A 26,107-nucleotide genomic window follows, 5' to 3' on the forward strand; every position below is an offset into this window, starting at 1 on the left:
CTGAAGGCAAAGTAAATTTTTGAGAGTGATGTGTACTATCAACTGTGATGACATATATCTTTGAGAATAGGGGTCCCATGTGGAATTTCAGTATAGACTAAGTGTCTCCTACATCAATTAGAAAATCAATCCTTTTACCTGCAATATTGAAAATCAGCCAGGATTTCAAGCATGAGATGTTCATATGTGTTGTGGGGGTTGCCCAAGTTTCAAGGTCTCACCAATCCTCATAAAAGGGCATGAGGATTAGGAGTCCTCCCCTCCCTTCAGAGCTGAGGACAATCCCACTTCTAGTGACCTTTTACATTGAAGGCAAGGGCCAAGTTGTATTTCAGGTGGGAACATTCCTTATACCAGTGACCAGCTTCCCACACCTAAGACTTTCTCCCGTGGGCCTTTTAGCCACAACAGAGTGCCACCCGGATTGATCCTGAGTCATCTGATTCTTGTTATAGTGGCTGCTATCTCATGAGCCTGAGGTCTGGGCTACTTCCTACATTGGAGTACCTTCTCTTCTTCAGCCCTATCTCTATTATTAAACATCTGGAATGCCGTATCTAACCTCTGGTTCTGCAGCCCCATGACCAGTTTCTGGGAATTATTATGAATACCTGGTGCTGACTGACTGATGAAATGGTTACTAAGTAGGACTTTTCCTTCAGGAGTGCTGGGATCTATGTTAGTATATTTCTTTAAGGTTTCTACAAGCTGTCTCTAGAGTAAGGCTTGATTTTCTTCCCTAACTGTGTTATCTCCCTGACTTTATCATAATTTACAGGCTTCACAATACATAGCCCCATCCTCACCAGTAGACAGGTAATCATAAGGTCTTGTACTCTAAATCTTAATGATGTCATTAATAATTCCAATCAGATGTTGTTGTTGGGACTGACAAAGTCCATGAGCTGCCAGAGAATCAGCATGGGCTTGAGCTTCAACCCAGATATGCTGATTATCTTCCAGGGTGAAATAAGTGAATAAGACAATGTGTAGATCAGCCTAGGTCAAGGCAAAGACCAGAGCTAGAATCTGAAACTCCTCATTGAATTTGGAAGGATCTTCTGAGAGCCTCCCTAGCTGTTGCTTACAGTGACTTAACTGAGTCATGGAGAAAGGGGCATGTACTGTAATTTTCCCAGCATCTCCATTTGTCACCTATTTCAGAGGACAGGTCTTGCTTATATTCAGTCAATGGGTTGCCATGGTCAGTGAATATAGTTGGGCTGTCCTCTGGTAGACAGGGACAGGATTGGTTGAAGGGTGGAAGTTGGGGCTAATAGAATGTGAAGGAAAATCAAGTTATAAAGCATAGGGCAGGACCTAGAACCCCTGGGAATGGTTCCAGTGCTGGGACATGTTGAACTTGGGGTGGTGAAGGACCACCCAATAGTGGCTTATCCACCTGTCTGTTTATTCCTTATATCTCCTGTCTTGAGAGAACAGGGATGTAATAGAGCCCACATCTCCTTTTAAGAGTGGGGTTTTCAAGGAATTGCTGGTCATTTTTATTGCTTCTTACAGAAGAGGCAATACCAGCCATCAGACGTTAATTGCTGGAGAAACAAATGATCTGATTAATCAGTAATACTATATACTCCTTAATTCCATGAGTTGATTTTAGCAAGATGTTGATTTGAAATAATAATAAAAAACACAGGGCACAGACATCTTAAACTAATATAAGGAGGCTAGCAGGCTGACAGCTAGTGTTATCTAGCACCTGCATTCAAGATGTGTATAGAGACCTGGTTTCAACAGGGGCTCTGTGACCAACTAACAATATGAAAAGAATGCATATATGTAATAAAATTGCCTATAAACCAAGGGTCTGATAACCTCTTGACATATATCTGGAGTCTCTGGATACAATGTGATTATCTGATCATTACAGAATGTGAATGTGACCAAAAGGTACATTCCCAGGTAACTGCTGGAGATGTGCATTAATCCTGTTCTCCTAATTACCTCGCAAGTCCATTTTGAAGAATGTCCTAAATGCTGCTTTTTAATTATGTTTTTTCCTTTTATTTTCATCCAGAGGGGCTTGCAACTGTAAGCACAAGACAGCATTAACCCCTCCCTTGGCTTTGTAAGGAACTAAGATCCAGACGTAGAGTACTTCAACGACATCTTGAATCCAGTTCTACTCTGCCAGATCAACACTGTGACTGGGGGAAGCAGCAGTTCTTCCCTAGGTATAATCAAGTTTCAGTCTTTTTTTAAAAAATATTTACTTATTTATGTGAGAATCATAGAGGAAGAGACACAGAGAGAGAGAAGAGGGAGAAAGAGAGAGAGAGAGATCTTTCATCTACTGGGTCACTCCTTAAATGGCTGCAATAGCTGGAGCTGAGCCAATACAAAGCCAGGAATCAGGAGCTCTTGTGGGTCTCGTATATGGGTGCAGGGGCTTAAGCACCAGGACCATCTTCTACTGCTTTCTTAGGCCGTTAACAGAGAGCTGTATTGGAAGTGGAGCAGCCGGGACATAAACCAGTGCCCATATGGCATGCTAGTGCCACGGGCAGAGGCTTAATCTACTATGCCACAGTGCCAACCACATTTGGTCTTTTTGATTAACATGGCTTTACTCTTCATGAAGTTGACTGTGACTGATTTACACGGAGCTTGGCCTATAAGGGATCTAGCTTGGACACATTATCCTTTATTGATTATGTGTCATTTGCCTATTTAATTAGAATTTAATGTAATTTTATGGATACAGGAGAAAGTGAATCCATATTTCCCTATCCTTCTTCTCTTGAGTTTATGCTTTGGAAGTAGTTGTTTTAAAGTTGTTTTTAATGCTTAAATAAAAGAAAATAATGATTTTGGTTTTACTTTGTATATAAAATGTACTTGTATATCTTATATTCTAAGAATACCTCACTTTTTTTACCTAACATTTTCAATGAAAGCCTAACATTATAATTAGGTTAATTTAAAATCCTAGATGAGTTGTCAAGGATGGGGACTACAGTTTTTAGGATTTATCCAATCCATCAATCACTTAAAAATATATTAACAAGATATGCCATAGCTACTATAAAGTCCACTCATTTTTAGTGTACAGCTCAGTATTTTAGTTTATTTAAAGAGATGTGCAACCATCACCTTAATCCAATGTTAGAAGTTTTCATGAACTCAAACTGTCTGCCCATCAGTAGTCACTCCCCATTTCTTCTCTCCTTTCTGTTTCCCTATCCCTAAAGCAACCACTAATTTATTTTTTGTCAGTTAAAAAAAACTTGTTTTAGTTTGATGGCATCGACTGTAATCACAGAGGCCACTATGTACAGACAAAAGAAGGTGAGCTTTACTTCTCTGCCTCTTCCTCCTGGGATGCACTCTTCATGGTGCTCGCCGTGCTTCCTTGGTCCTTTGGGCCTCAGCATTGATCACCCAAGAGCTTCTTGTGGGTCTGTTAGCCTTCAGCTTGTTGATGTGTAACATGGAAATCTGCTTGTTTTTGAACATATTTCTCTTCACCTTCAGGCATGGGCTGTGATATATATTGTGGCCAATCTTCTTAAATTCAAGGTATCTTCTGGTCAGCTGCCACAAAATCCGCATCCTACTCATCCAGGCCACCTGTTCTGATATTGGATCATTGGTTGTACCATTTCACTTACCTATGCCCATATGCCTACCCTTGTGGCATGCCAAGGTGTTTTTCCAGTCATTAAGCCCAGGGATGAACAGTTACAGGCTTGTCAATAATCAGCCCATTTTGATCAGCTTTCAATCTGCTGACAGATGTTCATATTGGTAATTTCACTGGTCTCATAGGGGGCCAACCAGACCTTCTTTTCACCACAGTGGAGGACATTGGAGGCAACAAGTCTCTTTTGAACCTGAGCATACTCAAGGCTGCAACCGAGGCAGTCTATATAGATTGCCTCTTTTGAACATTTAATTAGGTAGTATCATGTAAATCATTTGTGACTAATTTCTTTTGGTTTACATATTAATTGCTCATTCTTTCAATAACTTATTGAATTTTCATTATGCAGTAACAGGCCCTGCAAATATCAAGATAGATAAAGCACTCTTCCTCAGGGAGCTTAGAAGAGTGGTTCTTGACCCTGGTAGGCCCAAAGGTCTCTCAGTTTTTGAAACGAATATTTTGAAAAATTCCTTTCACTCTCCCAAAATGAAATTCGCATTTTTTTCTTTCTTTCTTTCTTTCTTTCTTTCTTTCTTTCTTTCTTTCTTTCTTTCTTTCTTTCTTTCTTTCTTTCTTTCTTTCCTTCCTTCCTTCCTTCCTTCCTTCCTTCCTTCCTTCCTTCCCTCCCTCCCTCCCTCCCTCCCTCCCTCCCTCCCTCCCTCTCTCTCTCTCTCTCTCTTTCTTTCTTTCTTTCTTTCTTTCTTTTTGACAGGCAGAGTGGACAGAGAGAGAGACAGAGAGAAAGGTCTTCCTTTTGCCGTTGGTTCACCCTCCAATGGCCACCGCGGCCGGCGCACCACGCTGATCTGATGGCAGGAGCCAGGTACTTATACTGGTCTCCCATGGGGTGCAAGGCCCAAGTACTTGGGCCATCCTCCACTGCACTCCTTGGCCACAGCAGAGAGCTGGCCTGGAAGAGGGGCAAGCGGGACAGAATCCGGCGCTCTGACTGGGACAAGAACCCCGTGTGCTGGCACCGCAAGGCGGAGGATTAGCCTAGTGAGCCGCGGTGCCGGCCTGAAATTCACATTTAATATGGTATACTTACACATACAATTTAAAAATCAGTATTTGCCTCAGGGGCTGGGGGAAAGGGGATATGAAGAGTTGTTTAATGGGTAGAGAGTTTCAGTTTAACAAGACAAAAAGTTCTAGACATTGGTTGCATGAAAGGTGTATAATACCTTTTAAAAATAATTTTATTTTTTATTAATACATAAATTTGTACATATTTGTGGGGTACTAGGTGATGTTTTGAAATATGTATGATTGAGGATAATAACACTATTAAGTTATATATTTAAAAATGACTGATGATGTATTTTTTTAATGTTTATTTTACCACAATTTAAAAAACACCAATACTATCATAAGTGTAACATAAAAGAGATGAAAAAAAGAAAGTTTGTAATGAGCAGCTGGTGTTGTGATGTAGTGGGTAAAGCCATTTCCTGTGACACCGTCATCCCACATGGGCACTGGTTCATGTCCCGCTGCTCCACTTCAAATTCAGCTCCCTGCTAATGCCCTGGGAAAAGCAGCAGAAGACAGCACACAAGTGTTTGTGCTCCTGCCACCCATTATGGGAGACCTGAAGGAAGCTCCTGGCTCCTGGCTCCTGGCTTCAGTCTGGCCTAGCCCTGGCTATTACAACCATCTGGGGGAGTAAACCAGCAGGTGGAAGTGTTCTCTCTCTCTCTCTCTTTCTCTCTCTCTGTATGTGTGTGTGCGTCTGTGTGTGTATGTGTGTGTGTCTCCCTCTCTAACTCTGCCTTTCAAATAAATAAATAAATACTTTTTTACAAAAGAAAATTTATAATGAAGTAATGTTGTGGGCAATGTGTTAGTATCCAGAAGTAATCAGGCTAAAAAATATAATGATGTAATCAACAGCCTGATTATAATTAAATTAAGTTAAAAGTCTTTCTGTCCAAAAAGTACTGGGCTAGGATAAAGCAAAGGCATAAGTGGACCCCAGAAGAGGAATAATTTAGGATATGCTCAAACAAACCAGACTGTAATAAGAGAACAACAGGGAAACCTTTAATTGAAGTAGAGAATATGCCAAGACAAATTATGGGCTGAACAAGAACAAGTTGAACATTATTTTAAAATGAAGAATAAAATTATTTTTCTATTATGGTAAGTCTACTGTTAAGAGTATCTTAGATAATAACACTTCTTCTACCTTAAAACCCTATAATTTATTGTTATATATCCAACCTCTAGAGCTTAAACATATGGAAAAGCACATTCTCTGCTAAGATAATGAATAAAGAATAGATTGGAAATAGAAACAGACAAGAAATGGGGATTTAGGTTGTAGAGTTAAACATAAAAAACAAAAACAACAACAACCAAAATAAATACAATTTTAAAAAAGAGTTCATAACACATATTCCTTACCATTTTACACTTAGACAAATATGGTCATGTGCTGCATAACATTTCTGTCAACAATGGACCACTATATGATGGTGTCCCTGTAAGATAATACCAGGTGATGTTATATCTATCTTAATTTGTGTCAACACACTCAGGGGTGTTCATATAATATCAAAATTGCCCAACAACATTTCTCAGAAGATAGATCTCCCATCAAGCAATGCGTGATGGTATATGCTAAAATTTTGAAATATTTGAAAATTATACCTTTCATTGAAGTTCAGTGGGATGTATGTTTTGTATGTGTATTCTATTTGTACCAGATCTATTAAATATATTTTAAAATCCCTTGTCATATGTCTCCCTTTAGTTTTCATGACTTTTGTAGTAAGTACATTGAATTCATCCTCTACTGTATGTGTCATTGAAAATGCTACCATAATGTAATTTGCCAAACATAACTTGTTTTTCATAAGTCTTTACTGCATCCCAAATCTTTTTAATTAGACTGATTCAATCATGCTTTGTCCTCAAAATCCTCTTAAAACTCAATTAACTTTTCTTGAAAATGCTGGCAAACATTTTCCACATCTGTTTAAAACCATTCAGTCTGGTGTTGTCAAATGTTAACTTATCTTTAAATCTAATCATTATCACAACCAAATTAGGGCACTATGTTTCTGAGTCAGTATCCTTTAATCTATCCTCATGTTACATAGATCATACTGCAAAGCTGAAAACCAGAAAAATTCCCAGGAAACAAGCATGATGGAAGGAAAATTGATATGTCCCAGAATTTACATTTTTGAAACCTTAACTTTCAATGGAGCTTAACTTTCAATAGGAGCTGGAGACTTTGGAAGCTGATTAGGTCATGAGAGCTAGGCCCTCATGGATGGTATTAGTGCCCTTAAAAGGAGATATTACAGAGAAAAGTTTTAGTGTTGCTGCCATGTGAGGATTCAGCAAAAAGGCACTATGTATGAACCAGAGAACCTGCCGTCACTGTTACAGGGGTTCTGAGTTGGTTCTTTGTCTCATGATGAGGAAGAATTATGATGTAGACAGTAAAGGGGGTGGTGGTGAACAAAGCAAGTAAAAGTAGATTTTATTGAGAAACAGAGACTCCTGCTTTCCAGGAGGGGTCAAGGGAGGAATCCATCAAGGTCTGGGTATTGGGATCTTATATAGGAAGCACATATCAATTGATCAATTCTTGCACATAATTTCAATATGTCAGGGCTCTGCTTTGGTTTTTACTGTGTCTCTTGTGTAGCAGTCATTGTTCCTGACCAGTTAATACACATTACCCTTTCAGTCACTTGGGAGATGTGACAATTGGGAAACATTGTTGACCTACCAGTTAAGGTAGGTTATACCTACCTGATCAGTTGCTAAGCACTTGAGACATGCTGCTTTATAGTGTGTTCTGCAATGATGCCAGAACCTAGTTTCTCATATGGTTAAATTTTCATCTTCTTGGGACAATGTCTTTTGTCTAATCCCCTGTTGTCAAGTTTCATATAAGCACCCGGTTTCTTATGCCGACAGAGGCCTTTCCTAACTGTGTATAAACCCTTCTAATTGCTTGCATCACCAGACAGGGAATCTTTCAGCACTTTTATCTTGGACTTCCAAGCCTCTGGACTCTGAGAATAGTATTTGTTGTTTAGAAACCACCCAGAATATGGCATTCTGTTACAGCAGCCTCAACAGGCTAATCTAGCAAGGCCATTTAAAAATATTATGGTTCTTGCTAAAGCCATAATTCCCTTTTAAAAATGAGATTAATCACCTTTCCTTAAAATATAAGAAGTCCTTTTTTTTAAAAAAAAAAGTTTATTTATATATTTATTTTTCATCTATTTGAAAGGGAGATGGTGGAGGCAGAGAGAGAGACCCACCATCTGCTGGCTCACATCTCAGTTGCCCACAACCAGGGCTGAGTCAGCCTGAAACCAGAATCCTGGAACTCCATCTGGGTCTCCCATGTGGGTGGCAGGAATCCAAATGTTTGGGCCATTATTCACTGGCTTCCCAGGATGCATTAGCAGGCAGCTGGATAGGAGACAGTACAGCTGGGACTCAATGTCAGTATCCTAGGTGGCTTCTTACTGCACTTTATGTTGTAAATGTGCCTTGACAGCTGAGAGATAGGACTGCCCCAACATTATTCCCAAGATAGTGCTGGTAATGGGGGGAGGGTCTAGCAGCTTCTATCTCCTGATGTGAGGAAATACAAAGCATGAGCATCACATATGACCTATTCTTTTCAAAAAAGTTTAACATGAATCTAAATCTGTAGAATAAATTTCCTGTTTATAGGGAAAAGAGAGAACAATGAGTTATATCGCATCATGTGGAGGCAATCAGAAAATGCCATAATGTGAAAATTCTAAGAGATAACTGTCCTAGTAGAAAACAGTCAATGCTATAAAACTTTAAAAAAATAAAATAAGGCCAAGAAATCTTTTAGGTTAAAAGAGGCAATAGATGAACCTTGATTAGATCCTTGTTACAGTGATAACAAAAATCACAATTATAACAGATATTATGGGACAGTTGGAGATATTTGAAAATAGACTGTTAGAAGGCACTCAATAGTTATTGTGAATTTTTAAAAGAGTGATAATGATACTGTGGTTATATAAGAGAATGTCCTTTTGTTTAGGAATGTCATGATTAGGAACTTAGTTATTGTGGAGAAAGGTCCCCAGCTGTATCTATTCCAGATTCTTGTCTCTGTGTGAGAGAAGAATTCAAAGTAGAGGCATAGATAAATTGCAAGGATGGGAGCAGGATTTATTTGAGATAAAAGGGACATTCAGAGGTGAATGCAGGCAGCCCCTTGCGAACAATAACCCCTATCCCAGTTTGGCTACTCCCTTTTTTGGGCACAGGGTGGTGCCCTAATTGAATATACAAATGGGGTGGAGTTTGGGTGGTTGTTAATGTGCATGATGATCTATGGGAAAGCTATATGTTGTTTCCATGGATTTAATAATGCACATGTGCATCATGGCATATTCTTCATGGTAGAGGTGGCTTAGGTGCATCAAGAGAAAGTAAGGGTGCTGAGCTGGCATGTATGGGGATGAGATTTATTTATTTAACAATGCAGGGCTAAGGCCCAAAGACTGCTAGAAACCTCTCAGCTCCTTTGACTCTCACTAATTCACTGCATAGCCCACATCAAAGTGGCATAAAAGCTGCATTTTTTAAAATAATTTATTTGTTTATATGAAAGGCAGAGTGACAGAGAGAGATAAGGGAGAGAGATGGGAGAGGGAGAGAGGGAGAGGGAGGAAGAGAGAGAGAGAGAATGAGAATGAATCTCAATCTTGCACCCACTGGTTCATTCCCCAGAAGCCCACAACAGTAAGAGCTGGGCCAGGCTAAGCTCCATCTGGGTCTCCCACATGGATGGTAGAAACTCAAGTACTTGGGTCATCATCAACTGCTTCCTAGGTGCATTAGCTGGAAGCTGGATCAGAAGAAGGAGAGGCAGCGCTCACCTGCAGGCACTTTAATATGGAATTAAGTCGCAAGTGGTGGCTTAATATATTGTGTCACAGTGTCCACCCCTGCCCACCAGTCTTTTTGAAAAGCTCTTTTGGTTTTGGTGAACCATCTTATTTGGACAAGCATTCAAATACTTCATTGATATTTGAAAGTTATGAGTAATCCATCATTGAAGAAATTACTTTTAAGCATTCATTGATGGTTGTCTTTCCAAGATTTTTGATAATTAAGTTGCTGATGAATAATAAAATACTTTTTAAACCACCTGCTACCTCTTTTTAAAGTTGGCTCTCGACAGATATTACTAATGCTCCATCTGTTAAATAAGCAATGATATGAGAAAAGACATTTTCCCCTCTAATTAATTTTAAGAGTTTCAACTATAGGCAATTCTGTGTTTATTACCATTGATTTTGAAAATGACATTTTCTGTACAATTTCTCTGTCCTTGCAAATTTTACATATGTGAACTTTAAAGCTAAATGATCATAATGGAGGTTTTCATCCACTTTTAATAAAGAGAACTGACATTATACAATCGATTTAAAAAATCTTCCACCATCTTCATAAAACAGTATCACCATGCAGTAGAAAACATAATTTGGTTTTCATTTCATCATCTTTGTAGTAATCTCTTATGTAGCTGATAAGACATTTTTTAGTTATTGTGTGGTTTGCCATATTGTGTGATCTGTTTATCATATTGTTTGTTATTCTTTAAGAATCAATGAGAGGGGCCAGTAAAGCCACCACCTGTGGTGCCAGCATCCCATATGGGTGCTGGTTTGAGTCCCAGCTGCTACACTTCTGATCCAGCTCCCTGCTGTAGCCTGGGAAGCTAGTAGAAGATTGCCCAAGTCCTTGGGCCCCTGCACCTGTGTGGGAGACCTGGAAGATGCTCCTGGCTTCAGATTGGCGCAGCTCCAGCTGTTGAGGCCATCTGGGGAGTGAACCAGAAGATGGAAGACCTCTCTCTTTCTCTCTCTCTCTCTCTCTGCCTCTCTGTAACTCTGTCTTTCAAATAAATAAATAAATCTTTTTTTTTAAAAAGAACCAATGAGAACTGACACTGTCTGCAGAGAACTCTTTCAAACATTCTTGTTTGAAATTCTTGCTGGAAACGTCTCAGCTCCTTTGACTCTCACTAATTCACTGCATAGCCCACATCAAAGTGGCATAAAAACTGTATTTTTTTTTTGACAGGCAGAGTGTACAGTGAGAGAGAGAGACAGAGAGAAAGGTCTTCCTTTTGCCATTGGTTCACCCTCCAATGGCCGGCGCACCGCACTGATCCGAAGCCAGGAGCCAGGTGCTTCTCCTGATCTCCCATGGGGTGCAGGGCCCAAGCACTTGGGCCATCCTCCACTGCACTCCCGGGCCACAGCAGAGAGCTGGCCTGGAAGAGGGGCAACCGGGAAAGAATCCAGCGCCCCGACCGGGACTAGAACCGAGTGTGCCGGCCTGCAAGGCGGAGGATTAGCCTATTGAGCTGCGATGCCGGCCAAAAGCTGCATTTTCAAAAATAATTTAAAATTCATATTTGGTGTTTTGAAGTAATAGCTAAAAGAGGAAATCCATACATTAATTGAGAATCCCCATGAATGCTACAATGTGAAATGCACACTGATACATGTGTGTTGTATTGGTGACTCACAGGGCCGCCCTTGGTGATGTAATTTTTTAATTTGGGGACCATCACTTACAAAGTTCTGAACAGGCCGGCGCTGTGGCTCAATAGGCTAATCCTCCGCCTTGCAGCGCCGGCACACCAGGTTCTAGTCCCGGTCGGGGCTCCAGATTCTGTCCCGGTTGTGCCTCTTCCAGGCCAGCTCTCTGCTGTGGCAGGGAGTGCAGTGGAGGATGGCCCAAGTGCTTGGGCCCTGCACCGCATGGGAGACCAGGAGAAGCACCTGGCTCCTGGTTTCGGATCAGTGCCGTGCGCCGGCCATTGGAGGGTGAACCAATGGCAAAAGGAAGACTTTTCTCTCTGTCTCTCTCTCTCACTGTCCACTCTGCCTGTCAAAAAAAAAAAAAAAAAAAAAAGTTCTGAACAAAAACCGAATACCTTCTCTCTTCAACTTATATGTGAAATTCAGTATATGAAGAAACTTCAAAAAGTTCATGGAAAATAGAATTTAAAAATTAAACTTATTTTTGGTGCAAAAATTTTTAATTCCATGCATACCAGGAGTATTCAAAAAACTTATGGAAATGCATATTACGGGAAAAAACTAGATGAATTTCAAAAGGTCTTGGCAACAAAAACCTTTAATTCATTTCCATGAGCTTTTTGAAATATGTCATCTGTTAACATTGTACAAAAATACTTTTGATTTTATATTTTGTGTAAAACTAGATTTGGGGCCAGTGCTGTGGCACAGTAGGTTAATCCTCCTGCAGCCCGCACCCACCTCAGAGACCTGGAAGAAGCTCCTGGCTCCTGGCTTCAGATCAGCTCAGCTCCAGCCGTTGCAGCCATTTGGGGAGTGAACCAACAAAACAAAGACCCTTTCTCTCTGTCTCTCCCTCTCACTGTCTGTAACTCTACCTCTCAAATAAATAAAATCTTTTAAAAAAAGTTTGAATCTTTTTTAAAAAAAATATTTATTTACTTATTTGAAAGGCAGAGTTACAGAGAGGTAGAGGGAGAGAGAGTGCCAGAGACAAGCCACAGCACTAGTCCCCGAGGTTTGAATCTTAACTCAGATAATTATAAACACATTTTTCACCTACATGAAAATCCAGTGGGGTCTGGCACTGTGGTGTAGTGGGTAAAGCTCCCACTTGCAGTGCCAGCATTCCACATGGACACCCATTCAAGTCTGGCTGCTCCACTTCCGATCCAATTCTCTGCTGTGGCCTGGAAAAGCAATAGAAGATGGCCCACGTCCTTGAGCCCCTGCACCCACATGGAAGACCCAGAAGAAGATCCTGGCCCCATCTTCAGATTGGCACAGCTCCAGCCATTGCAGCCAATTGGGGAGTGAACCAACTGATAGAAAACCTCTCTCTCTCTCTCTCTCTCTCTCTGCCTCTCCTTCTTTGTGTAACTCTGACTTTCAATAAATAAATAAATATTTAAAAAATCCAGTGGAACACTCCAAAATTGGACATGATGACCAGCTTTTTTTTTTTTTTTTTTTTTTTGGCCAGGACTGTCTGAAAATTGCAAAATATCTAGCATTCCTGAGTCTGCCCTCCAAATATTTGTTGTGCTACCCTAACTCCAAATCTGTGACAACTAAGTGCCTCTTGCCTTTTCAAAATGCCTCTTGAGAACTCTGTTGCCTCTTTTTGAGAACCCCGGATTAGAGTTTTATTACAGGCAAGACACATTAGAAAAATAAAATGTTACATGTTCTATGAATGTTATGGTAATTCTACCTGGATGGCATAGGAAGGCTTCATAGAAGACGCTGGTCTGCATGGGCCGGGATAAAAGGACATGTAAAGCAGAATGAACATGTGATACAGTTTATAATTCTTGAGGCCTGCATAGTTTAATAGAACTGGAACACAGGATGCAAGGATGAAGTTCATCAAGAAACAATTCAGGGAGGAAATGTCTCAGAAAATTTTTTCTTCCATGCTAAGGATGTGTGTGTGTGTGTGTGTGTGTGTGTGTGTGTTTGTATGTGTGTAGTTTTGAGTAAAGGATTGTGATGATTATGTTTGTTTCATAGAAATGAATGGGTCAGAGGGGTACATGATGGTAGGTGAGGAAATCGGTAGCTTTAACCATAGACTTCCTCATAGCATTGTTAAGAATTTGGGGCAGGTTTTTGATGCAGTGTTTAACATAGCATTGGGTTAATTTAAAGATATTATAAAAAGAGGACACCGTGTGGAACTCTGACATCTCATATCAGCTTGCCTAGGTTTGAGTCCTGGTTCCACTGCTAATTCCAGCAAATGTATACCCTGGGAAGCAACAAGTGGTGGCTCAAGTGCTTGGGCACCTGCCACTCATGTTCAAGACCTGGATTAAGTTCCTAGTTCCTGATTTTTGCTTGGTGCAGATCTGGTTTTTGTAGGCATGTCAGGGAAAGAACTAGCAAATGGAAGATCTCTCTCCCTTTCTCTATCTCTCTTTCAAATAAATAAATAAATAGGCAAAAATTTTAAAAAGCTACCATTTAGGGAAGTGGGTGTGACAGGGACGGGAGCCGAGCAGGCCCGTTGCGGGAAGACGCTGGGGAGTGGAGGCCGCACGGTTTGGAGCGATGATTCCCCCGCAAGAGGCGTCCGCCCGGCGGCGGGAGATCGAAGACAAGCTGAAGCAGGAGGAGGAGACGCTGTCTTTCATCCGAGACAGCCTGGAGAAGAGCGACCAGCTCACCAAGAACATGGTGTCCATCCTGTCGTCCTTCGAGAGCCGTCTCATGAGGCTGGAGAACTCCATCATCCCCGTGCACAAGCAGACGGAGAACCTGCAGCGGCTGCAGGAGAACGTGGAGAAGACGCTGTCCTGCCTGGACCACGTCATCAGCTACTACCACGTGGCCAGCGACACCGAGAGGATCATCAGGGAGGGCCCCACAGGGAGGCTGGAGGAGTACCTGGGGAGCATGGGCAAGATCCAGAAGGCTGTGGAATACTTCCAGGACAACAGCCCAGACAGCCCGGAGCTCAACAAAGTGAAGCTGCTCTTTGAGCGGGGGAAGGAGTCTCTGGAGTCCGAGTTCCGCAGCCTGATGACCCGGCACAGCAAGGTCGTGTCCCCGGTGCTCATCCTGGACCTGATCGGGGGCGATGACGAGCTGGAGCTGCAGGAGGATGTGGGCCTGGAGCACCTGCCGGAGAGCGCGCTGCAGGACGTGACCCACATCTCCCGCTGGCTGGCGGAGTACGGCCGCAACCAAGACTTCATGAACGTCTACTACCAGATCCGCTCCAGCCAGCTGGACCACTCCGTCAAGGGCCTCAAGGAGCACTTCCGGAAAAGCAGCTGCTCCTCCGGGGTCCCCTACTCCCCTGCGGTCCCCACCAAGAGGAAGGACACGCCCACCAAGAAGCCGGTCAAGCGGCCAGGGACGATCCGTAAGGCTCAGAACCTTCTGAAACAGTATTCCCAGCATGGTCTAGATGGGAAAAAAGGGGGGCTCTAACCTCATTCCTCTGGAAGGTCATGAGCATGATTTCCGAGTTAAGCACCTGTCCGAGGCCCTGAACGACAAGCACGGGCTGCTGGCCGGGAGAGACGACGCGCTGGATGTGGAGACCAACGCCTACATTCACTGTGTCAGCGCCTTTGTCAAGCTGGCCCAGAGCGAGTACCAGCTGCTGACCGGCATCATCCCCGAGCACCACCAGAAGAAAACCTTCGACTCCCTGATACAGGACGTCCTGGACTGGCTGATGCTCGAGGGGGAGAACATCGTGTCCGCCGCCCGCAAGGCCATCATCCGGCACGACTTCTCCACGGTGCTCACCGTCTTCCCCATCCTGCGGCACCTAAAGCAGATCAAGCCCGAGTTTGATGAGGTGCTCCAGGGCACGGCCGCCAGCACCAAGAGCAAACTGCCCGGCCTCATCACCTCCATGGAGACCGTCGGAGCCAAAGCGCTGGAGGACTTCGCGGACAACATCAAGAATGACCCCGACAAGGAGTACAACATGCCCAAGGACGGCACTGTGCACGAGCTCACGAGCAATGCCATCCTCTTCCTGCAGCAGCTGCTGGACTTCCAGGAGACGGCGGGCGCCATGCTGGCCTCCCAAGAGACCAGCTCGTCTGCCACCAGCTACAGCTCCGAGTTCAGCAAGCGGCTGCTCAGCACCTACGTCTGTAAAGTCCTGGGCAACCTGCAGCTGAACCTGCTGAGCAAGTCCAAGGTGCACGAGGACCCGGCTCTGAGTGCCATCTTCCTGCACAACAACTACAACTACATCCTAAAGTCCCTGGAGAAGTCCGAGCTGATGCAGCTGGTGGCCGTGACCCAGAAAACCGCCGAGCGCTCCTACCGCGAGCACATCCAGCAGCAGATCCAGATCTACCAGCGCAGTTGGATAAAGGTGATCGATTACATCGCAGACAAGAATCTACCTGTGCTCCAGCCAGCAATCAAGCTCCGCGACAAGGAGCGGCAGATGATCAAGGAGCGTTTTAAGGGCTTCAACGACGGCCTTGAAGAGCTGTGCAAGATCCAGAAGGCCTGGGCTACCCCAGACACAGAGCAGAGGGACAAGATCTGCCAGGCGCAGAAAGACATGGTCAAGGAGACCTATGGGGTCTTTCTGCACAGGTATGGCAGCGTGCCCTTCACCAAGAACATTGAGAAGTACATCAAGTACCGCGTGGATCAGGTGGATCGCCTCTTCGACACCTCCGCCTGAGCCTGCCACGCCCTGCCTGGTGTCATTGGACAGATAAACCAGTGTTTACTTGACTCGGGGCAGGGTGAGTCTGAAGTCCTTTGGGACAGACACCTTCCTCCCTGCCCCAGGCGGGAGCTCGTCGCTGCGCCCTCTAAGCCCTGATTTCCGCTTCTGTGCGGCCCAAACCAGTCCTCGCCCAGAACGCTGGGTCCCTTCACGCTCGAGTTCTGTGATCCCCACCGGAGCGCGCAAGGACCACGTGATGGCTTCTGACACAGGAAAGGGGCGAGAAGAGGGGCCCCAGCTGCCTGTGTGTTCCCAGGGCAGGAGCTCAGAGCCCTCCTGGCCTGGTCAGAGCTGGTGACAAACTCCCCCTGCAGCCCAGAAGTAGGGGCAGGGCTCAGAGGACCGGGCACCCTGGAGAGAGAGCAGTCGGGCCGCCCAGCTGTCTTGGATTTGGCGCAGGCCTCCCGTCCTGAGGCCTGGAGACGTTCTGCCTCCCAGGGCTGCTCACTGTCCCTCCCCTCGGGGCCAGCGCACTGCCGGAAGCATCCAGAGCTGCCGCCCAGGGCCCAGCGTGTGGGCTGAGTGGTGGGCAGTGGTGAGAAGTTCAGCAGTCACGGGGGGTCGAGGGCACAAGGGCCCCGCCTGCTCGGGCTGGGAGTAAACTGCTGAGTGGAACAAAAAAAAAAAAAGCAACCATTTAATAGTTTCACGCATCTTTACCCTTTGTGGTATGTCATTTCAGTGTGTTCTTTTTTTCTGTATTTGATTTTTTTTATAATGTTGAATTGTTTGAATCACTCTTTCTGATATAATAATAACTAAACAACTTCCATATATCCAATATCCTTCCTAATACCAACTAGACTTTAGCACATTTTCTTTCCTTTCTTTTATGTGTGTGTGTGTGTCTTTGAGTTTTCATTTTCTTAATTTGTCTTAAATATATTCCCTAAGATTTCAACCTCAGTCCTAAGGAAATTTCCTTTCCCTGGCTTAATATGTTTCTTTGTTTCTTATAATTTTTCCTCTGCTTATATTCTGATATGAAGACTGACATATTTTTCAAATCACTCCAGTTATTCTGTGATATTGTGAGTAATCATGTTCACTAGAGACAATATGTAAAAATGATCCAGCAATTTTATTTGCCTTTGGGATAGCAATAATTGCTTTTAGTTATTTCCTGCAATTCAGGAGCATGACTTATCTTTCAATAAGGGCATCCATTTATTATTGTTCTATTAATAAATCTACCACTCTTTTATGGTGAATCTTTAAGTTTTGCCTGAAACCCAAAGCCTTGGTTTGAACTCAAGGAATTAATGAATTCTGGGCCAATTTGAGATTGCATGATTGGGCATAATTGAAAACTGTTGACTGGCCACATGAATTTAAGATTGGTTCCTCCAAAGTTCCCCAGTGGCTCTGAATGTGGAACAGAATTTGGGTCAGTAAGGCCTTGGGACTACTTAGTTGAGCTTGATAATAATAATTTTTAGCTGGAATGTCACATGCTATTGCTCTGTAACCCATGTGGAAATTACCATTTGTACAGACCTTGGTGAAAACCACAGCAGAAACAACAATATGCTGAAACTGGGCCTCTTCCAAGGTGAGACTGCTGTGGGATTAAAGGCTCTCTTTGGATAATTTGTTCCCTATGTCAGCTCTATGCACAATTACAGACCAATTTGTGCATATACCGTGGGAAGTCATTTACTCTGTCCACAGACTTAAGTTATTTTTCTATCTGTCTCAATCCAAGTTTTCTTTATAAGGTCTGTGTGGCTAAAGTTTGGTGAAGGCCACTGAGATCACCTGCAATGGTCAGTACCTGCAGCCCTGGTGATGCAGAAAGATCCCTTTGCCTGTGTATAAAGTCACCAGGTCAAAATCTTCAGGCAACCTGAAACTGAAACTCATCCAGGCTGACACAACTAAAGGTCAACTTCATGAAAATCAGTCCTAAGGTGCAACGGTGGCTGCAGAAAACTGTCAAAGTTTCAAGTTCCTGCATGACCTGGGCTTGGTCTAGCCCCACTAAGGTTCATTTATTCCAATCTATTCCTCCAGCCTTCAGAAGCCTGTGTTCTAGTTTGGGTCTCCAAATTCACTCAAGTGTGTGGCAACGATGGAATTCCTATTGCTGAACCTCAGAAGCACAAAGGTTGTTGATCCTGAATAATCTGAGACTGCCCATCCTTGTCCCCTTCCAGGGCTTCTGTATCTGCTCTCAACTTAGACCAAGGCTCAGAGAAGGACACGACATAACGGTCTAAGAGGACAGTCACATACTTTGGCAAATAAAGAGAAAGGAATAAGATGATCCAGAGCACCCAAAACTGCCACTTGCATCGTTCACTCCTTTTCCACGGCCCAGACATCCACACTGACACCCTCCTGTCAACCTGTGGAGTTCCAAATCCTTCTTACAGCTGTGCAGCCTCAGGCAGCATTTCTCATCCTTCTGCAGGTTAGGTGAGAAAGATTGTTCACCCTTAATTTCACATGCAAAGTGAGAAACTTTATGTAGCAGTGGATAGAACCACAGCAGGCATAATTCATTTGTGTCAGGGTTGTGGTTTATGATTGTGCTTGACAAATAAGCCTCCTACTTTTCATCGCTCAGAACCCTTTCTCCTTTCCTGGGTGTTTCAGAATGTCTGGCAACTTACTCAAATCAACACCCCATTCTCAGTCTCTCACTGGGGCAGTATCTGACACTGGTCTCCTGCCTGTCTTGGGTGCCATGGAGCTCTTTAAGGAGGAAGTCACTGAAATACTAGGCAACTTTTCTTGGTTCTTGAGGCCCAGCTGATTGAGTCAGACCATATTTCACTCTCATGAGCAGAGGTCAGGGATGTTTCTGGGACCTGGAAACAAGTAGGAGATCCACTGTCCCAATGTGTACTCTCAATTTAGGGCATTCTGAAGTTCTAGTGTTTACGTTTTACATTGAGAGGGAAGTTTAGTGCAGGAATGGGGCATTCCTGATTTGTTAGCACTGGTGAATCATCTGAATTTTATTTAAAGCAGGAAAGTAAAATAATTAGAATTTAATATGGCACTAGTACATAGTCAGATGTGGGAAGAAACTGGTTGGGGGTTCAGGGAATATTTAACCAAAAAAGAGGAGTTTAAATTAGCAACTAAAAATAAAAGGCAGTGATTTGAAAATGTCTTCATATACAGATGATCTGGATGTGCCCAAAAAAGGAATGGCAAGAGGGAGAGGCAGTGCTAATTGATGAGGTTTAAAGCTCTGGTTGAAGGGAAAATGATGGAACTATTAGTAAGTTGGGAAAAAGGAATTTTTTAATTTTCATTTTATTTGAAAGACAAAGGAGAGATAAACAGAGAGAGTGCTGCTTTAGTCCCTAAATGACCACAACATCAGTGGGCAAAGCCAGGAGCCAAGAACTCCACCAGGTCTCCCCTGTGGCTGTCAGAGGCCCAAGTACTTGGGCCTCCCAGAATGCATCTTAGTAGGAAGCTGGATTCTAAACCAGGTAGTAGGGACTCAAACTCAGGCACTCGGATATGGAATTAGGGAGTCCCAAGCTGCTGTGCTAAGTGCCCATCTCCGGGGAAATGGTTTTGATTCAGGAAATGGAGATGATGAGTTGGTTATTTTGTGCTTTTAAGATACTCGGGGTCACCTTGCCTAAAAAGAATACATGTACAGTATATGTCACCTTGCCTAAAAAGAATACATATACAGTATAACAGTGAAACAGATATACATTTCAAAGTCAGAGTCAAAGAAAAGAAAGTCACAGATTATGAGAGGCCCCATTGTTGATGTGAATGAGATTTAAATTTGGCTCTAAGCCAAATGATCAGTTGTGTACTCTGCATTAATGGATTACAGATAGCATACTAATTATTTGGAGGGGTAGGGAACAGGCTTTTTCAGCATCAACTTATTTTTTTTTTATTGTTATAACTCTGCTCTCTAACTCCTTTCCCCAAAGTCAGTTCCCCTAAATCTGTTGGTTCTACATAGCTTTACTTTCTGGAGAGTTCACATGTTTCTCTACAATCCATTAGTTTTACATTTGTCCCTTGGTTTCCTGGGGGATTGGTTTCTGGACCTCCTCTGGATACCAAAATCTGAGAATGCTTGTTTCTTATAAAAACTGCAAAGCATGGGGGTCCACCTTGTGATGCAGTGGATTAGGCCACTGCTTGAGATGTTGCCTTCCCATATCAGAGTGCGGGTTCGGTCACTGGCAACACCGCTCCCCAATGAGCTCCTGGGGATGAGCTAGGAAGGGAGCAGAAGATGGCTGAAGTACTTGGGCCACTGCTACCCTTGTAGGAGACCTGGATGGAGTCCTTGACTCCTGGTTTCAGCTTAACCTGACCTGACTGTTTGACTACTGTGGTCATTTGGGGAATGAACCAGCAGATCAGCAGATAGAATCAATCTCTCTCTCTCTCTCTCTCTCTCTCTCCTCTCTCTCACTCTTTCTCTGTGTTTTACTACCCAGCTTTCTGTGACTCTACCTTTCAAATAAGTAGATAAATATTTTTAAAAATGTCACAGAGTGTTACATGTACATGCAACCTATGCATATACTTCTGTATACTTTTTAAAAAGCTCTTTGAAATATGGCATACATACCAAAAATGCAAATAAGAACAGATAATGAAATTTTGGGTCTCTGATCACACTTATAACCAACACCCAAATTAAGAACAAAACATCACTAGTATCCCAACAACTTTCATACACTTTAGATCACCTCCAGATGACTTGTAACACATAATGTAATGTAATTGCTATGAAAATAGTCATTATACTTATTGGAAAACATCTGTACATTTTCAAAACAGATGTAATTTTGAATATATTTGATCTGTACTTTGTTGAATCTGGATGTGACACCCACTGGTAAAGTGGGCTGACCTGACTTTGATTTGGGTCACATTGTGTTATACCTGGGTTACAGCAGTTACCTCCCATTAGTTCCCCTTCCATTTCCTCTTCACATTGCAGCGAGAGCCTCCAGAACTGCGAATTGAATAAACCTTTACTCTTTATACGTTACCCCATCTGTGGCATTTAGTTAGAACAACATAAAATGGACTAGGGTAACAGCTTCTTTTTATTTTAGCATATCAAAGTTTATACTATTATATTTTTTGTACCAGTAAGAGTATGTTGGAGATGCAAACCCAGTGGGCACATTATTTATTTTAAGGAATTGACTATGGTGGTCAGCCTTCAAGATACCATAGCCAGTGATCCCTTCCTCCTGGTATTTATGCCCTTATATAGACTCTTCTCACAATGTATTCTCTTGACCAAGAGAATATAGTTGAAATGATAATAAGAATGTCTTTTAGGGCTGGGTGATAAAGGATATTGCCACTCTGTCTTGCTGTCTTTGACTGCTAACTATAGGGAAAGCCAGCCACCACGCTTCTGTGAGACACACAAGTAGAAGAGATTAGGGACTGCAATCTCCTACGAGGAGCCAGCACCACATTTTAGAAACAGTTACTCCATCTACAGCTCAATTTTTAGATCAAGGATCAGCAAGATATGATCTTTCCTGGCCAGCTGGCCCGCTGTTTATGTTTGTAAAAAAGCTCATTGAACCACATGCAAAATCACTTCTTAAATATTGTCTGTGACTGCTTTCACACTATGATGGTAGATTTGAGTAATTTCAACAGAGCATATATGGTGTTCGACACATTCTCAAATATTTGCTATCTGGCCTTTACAGAAAAGTCTGTAGACCTTTGCTATCATCTTATCTGAGACCTCATGAAAGGTCTTGAGCCAGAACCATCCAGCCCAGCTACTGGCAGATTTCTGACCTACAGAAACTGTGAAACAATAAATGCTTATGTTGTTTTGTAGTAGCTTGTTGTACCTAACAGATAATGAATGTATTGGTCTAATAGAATCTGGGGAGCAGGTTAGACAGTCTGTGTTGTTTCTGTATCTGGTGCTGGAGCTTGGAATTCATGGGGCAGGTAGTTGAGAAGGCAGTGTTAGTGTGAGTTGGAACCCAAAAGGCTGAACTGAAACCCAAGAGGAAGGACCGGTTCAAAAACTGGTCTCTCACTTCTTCCAACCCTTCAACATCGGTAATGGGTGGTGTGTCCTGTTGGAGGTGTCAGTTCCTTTTCTTGGGTAGCTAAGCATGCACCTGCCTCAGAAGTTGAAGAAGATCAAGTAGGATCTGATAGGAACTGGATAGTTGTGTGCTCAGCTGCTGCCTCCACCAACCAGGCGATACAATGTTCTGGGCTGCTTCAGAATTTTATGCCTACCCATTTGAACATGGAAGATTGCTACTAATTCACTTCTGCCTTGGAAATCTCTAGTAAAATGACTCCTGTTGCCACGATAACATGGAATTAGGCAGCAAAGGGGATCTAGAAATCATAGTTCCAGCTATTGTATTCACTCGACTTTTTTTTTTATCCTGAAAGGACCAAGTATTATTATTTAATTAACATCATTATTAGGTGATGCAGCCTTCCACTCATTGCATGTACAATTACAAATTGCTACTAATAGGTGTACTCAGTCCACAAGTTCTCCAAGGGCTTCAGAATCCATTTGCTTAGTGGCTCTGACTTGACCACATGAGAGCATTATGTGTTGATAGATTGAAATGTTTTTAATATTACCAGGCTATGTATTAAGACTTTTAGTCCAAATCCTGCAGAATCCTAGGTATGCGATCCAAGATCATGGCCCACAACAGCCAGAGCTGGTAAAGGCAGAAATCAGGAGCCCAGAACTCCATCCAGGTCTCCCGAATGGATGGCCAAGTGCTAGGCACTTAAGTCTCCATCTGCTGCCATCCAATGTGCACAATACCAGGAAGTTGAATTGGAAGCCGAGGAGCCAGAATTGTAACCAGGCACTTCAATGTAGGATATGGGCCTAACATCTGCTCCTTTTTGTGCACATTAGGTATTGACAGAGTTCCTTTCTCCTATCAGAATCTGATGTTCATGTTAATGTGCACAAGTCCTGGTTTCTGCCAGGTATATTTACCTAAGTTGATCCTTTTTCTGAGAATCTTCTCTTGTACACCACAGTCATGCTAGAATTTCCAGTGTAGGACATTCTAAAGGTCTTATTTGACAAACAGTTGCATACCACAAAGGTTCCCAAAGTGTGATCCCTGGACTGGCTGCACCCAAGTCACTTAGGAACTTGTTAGAATTGTGAATTTTCTGGAGAATTAGTGAATATTAGTGAATTGGCTCTGGAGGTGTGGCCTGGAAATCTTTCCAGGGAAGTGTTATGTATGCTCGAGTTTGAGAACCACTGCTGTGAGAACCACCAAAGTGTGTTTCTTGAGGCAAGTAAACCATGGCACCCTGATGCAATCTCCAATTAGTCAGTCCCTTATGCCTTCCATGGGCCAAAAGTAGGCAGAAAGGCAGAAGCTGGGGCCGGTGCCGTGGCTAACTTGGCTAATCCTCCGCCTGTGGCACCGGCATCCCATATGGGCGCCAGTTGCCCCTCTTCCAGTCCAGCTCTCTGCCATGGCCTGGGAGTGCAGTGGAGGATGGCCAAGTGCTTGGGCCCTGTACCTGCATGGGAAACCAGGAGAAGCACCTGGCTCCTGGCTTCGGATCAGCGTAGCTCTGGCCCTGGCGGCCGTTTAGGGGGTGAACCAATGCACGGAAGACCTTTCTCTCTGTCTCTCCCTCTCACTGTCTGTAACTCTACCTGTTAAATAAATAGATAAAAAATATTTTTAAAAAATAGAAAAAGAAGAAAGGCAGAAGCTTTGGGGGCTGGATATTGAAGCTGGAGGCAGTAACAAGAAAATTAAGGGAGGAAAGATTCAGCAGAATGCGAAGGAAACAAATATCTCAAATTTAAGAAAGATAGAATTTCTCTCACTGGGAGTGAGAGAGGTTAATGATGTGGAGGTGATGCAAGAAGAGAAGGTGGTATTCTTTTTCTGAAATCTCTGTCTATAATGATTCTACAATCAAAGAGCATGTGGTTCTTGTTCGTGGCACAGGAGAAAGCTGTCTGAGAGTGAAGCCACTCCAGAGAACAGGGAGATGGAGAGACAGACATAGAACCCAGATGACATCATTGAAGCCCCTGAATTTGGTCTACAAAATGTTTCTCTCCATTTTTCATTTTTGTGAGCCAATAAAGTCCATTTTTCCTACCAGCCAGACTGAATTATGTTTCTGTCACTTATATCCAATGGAACTCTGAGTATTTTTTCTTTTTTCCTTTTTTTAATCTCATTTTATTTTATTTTTCCCCAGAAAACTTTTATTTAAGGTAAACAAATTTCATGCATTCCATAAATATAACTTTAAGAACATAGTGATTCTTTCAGTCATACCAGTCTTCCCACCCACTCTCCCACCCTTCCTTCTCCTCCCTCTCTTATTCCTATTCTTATTTTTTACCAAAATCTATTTTAAATTAACTTTATACACAGAAGATTAACTCTATACTAAGTAAAGAGTTCAATAAATAGTATAAAAAAACCTGTTCCTCACCAGTTTTTTAACTTCTCTTTTGATTTCTTCTATGACCCGCTGTTCATTCAGGAGCATGTGTTCAGTCTCCCATGTATTTGCATATGTTCTACAGATTCTTGAGTTGTTGATTTCCAGATTCATTCCATTGTGGTCAGAGAAGATGCATAATATGATTTCACTTTTTTTTTTTTAATTTGCTGAGACTTGTTTTATGGCCTAACCTGTGGTATATCCTTTACCCAGAAAAAGTTACCTTTATCTGTGGTCTATATCCAGAGAAAAGTTTCTGTGGTCTGTCTTTATCCAGAAAAAGTTCCACATACTGGTGAGATGAATGTATATTCTCCAACTGTAGGATGAAAATTCTGTAGATATCTGTTAGGTCCATTTGGTCTATAGTGTCAATTAACTCTTGTTTCCAGAAATGTTAATGGGTCTAAAGGGAGACATACACTCCCATACAATCAATAGTACTTTAATACCCCACTTTCAGCAGTGTTCCTTTGGAGGCATAATGTTTTCTTCTTTATTCTTGTTTCTAGAATTGCTGCATTTATTTTTAGGCATTTATGAATATATTGTACTTTGTTGTTGTTTTTCTTATTTTCTCCTGTGATAGCTTTTTTTTTTTTAAAGATTTATTTATTTATATGAAAATCAGAGTTACACAGGGAGAGGAGAGGCAGAGAGAGAGAGAGAGAGAGAGGTCTTCCATCCACTGGTTCACTCCCCAGTTGGCTGCAATGGCCGAAGCTGCACTGATCTGAAGCCAGGAGCCAGGAGTTTCTTCAAGATCTCCATGTGGGTGCAGGAGTCCAAGGACTTGGGCCATCTTCCATTGCTTTCCCAGGCCATAGCAGAGAGCTGGATTGGAAGTGGAGCAGCCGCGTCTCAAACCTGCGCCCATATGGGATACCAGCTCTTCAGGCCAGGGGGTTAACCCGCTGTGTCACAGCACCAGCCCCCTGTGATGGCTTTATCTTTGGACTATTCCTCTGTGGAATGTCTGCTCTTCCAGTGAATACTCTGAGGCGTGTGCTGGGTGTGGCCAGGGGACTCTGTTCAACTGCTCCAGAGTGAGGGGAGTGGCCAAGGTGACACCCAAATTGAGGGTGGTAAATCTTTTTTTTTTTTTTTTTTTTTTTTTTTAAATCAGAGGGGAAGATTAATCTGTTTTGTTGGCATAGTCTCACATTCACCTCCTCTTCTCCAAGGAGACCAATGCCTGGTCGCTAGTCCCAGTGGGTATAATATTCATTCGCACTGCCACAAGAACCACACAAAGGATCCATGTAGTCCTCAGTTTGAGCATGATTCCCTCAGCAATGACCCTCACCAGGGAATCAGAGATCCACTAGTATGTGGAGCTACCAAGTGACTGCCCCACACCCTGTTCCCTCCCACGAAGATACAGTGTTTCACAGTCCCAGCACACAGGGCTCCCACAGTCATGAGCACCCAGCCCCCTGTCAGTTCTCCCAGCCAGACTCAGGCGTCTCCTCTTGGCTGGTTGCTGGGCGTGCGAGTATGTGCAGCTATTATGTATGTCCAAAATTGTGCCCACCCTCTTTTGGCTACGTACAGGATGCTGGTGCCAGGTGGTCAAGGTTCTGACAGCCTCACTGTGACCTGAGTCAGGTGGGTTTTGAGTCACATACAAGCCTGTTGTAGGAAATTCCAGAGTGGAATTTCCAGAGTGAGCAGGCAAATTCAGGT

The 26,107-nt window shown here is 43.0% G+C and overlaps 1 protein-coding gene across 1 annotated transcript; it reads left to right on the forward strand.

Annotated features, from left to right (window-relative positions):
* Positions 1-13,732: 13,732 nt before the first annotated feature.
* On the forward strand, positions 13,733-16,587 carry LOC100340957 (exocyst complex component 7). The gene is given in 2 exon segments (XM_002720600.5): positions 13,733-14,661; positions 14,663-16,587. Coding segments are annotated over 2 exon segments (2,112 nt in total). The 5' UTR covers positions 13,733-13,797; the 3' UTR covers positions 15,911-16,587.
* The last annotated feature ends 9,520 nt before the right edge of the window (positions 16,588-26,107 follow it).

Source organism: Oryctolagus cuniculus, chromosome 9, assembly GCF_964237555.1.
Source record: "Oryctolagus cuniculus chromosome 9, mOryCun1.1, whole genome shotgun sequence".
Classification (NCBI taxonomy): domain Eukaryota; kingdom Metazoa; phylum Chordata; class Mammalia; order Lagomorpha; family Leporidae; genus Oryctolagus; species Oryctolagus cuniculus.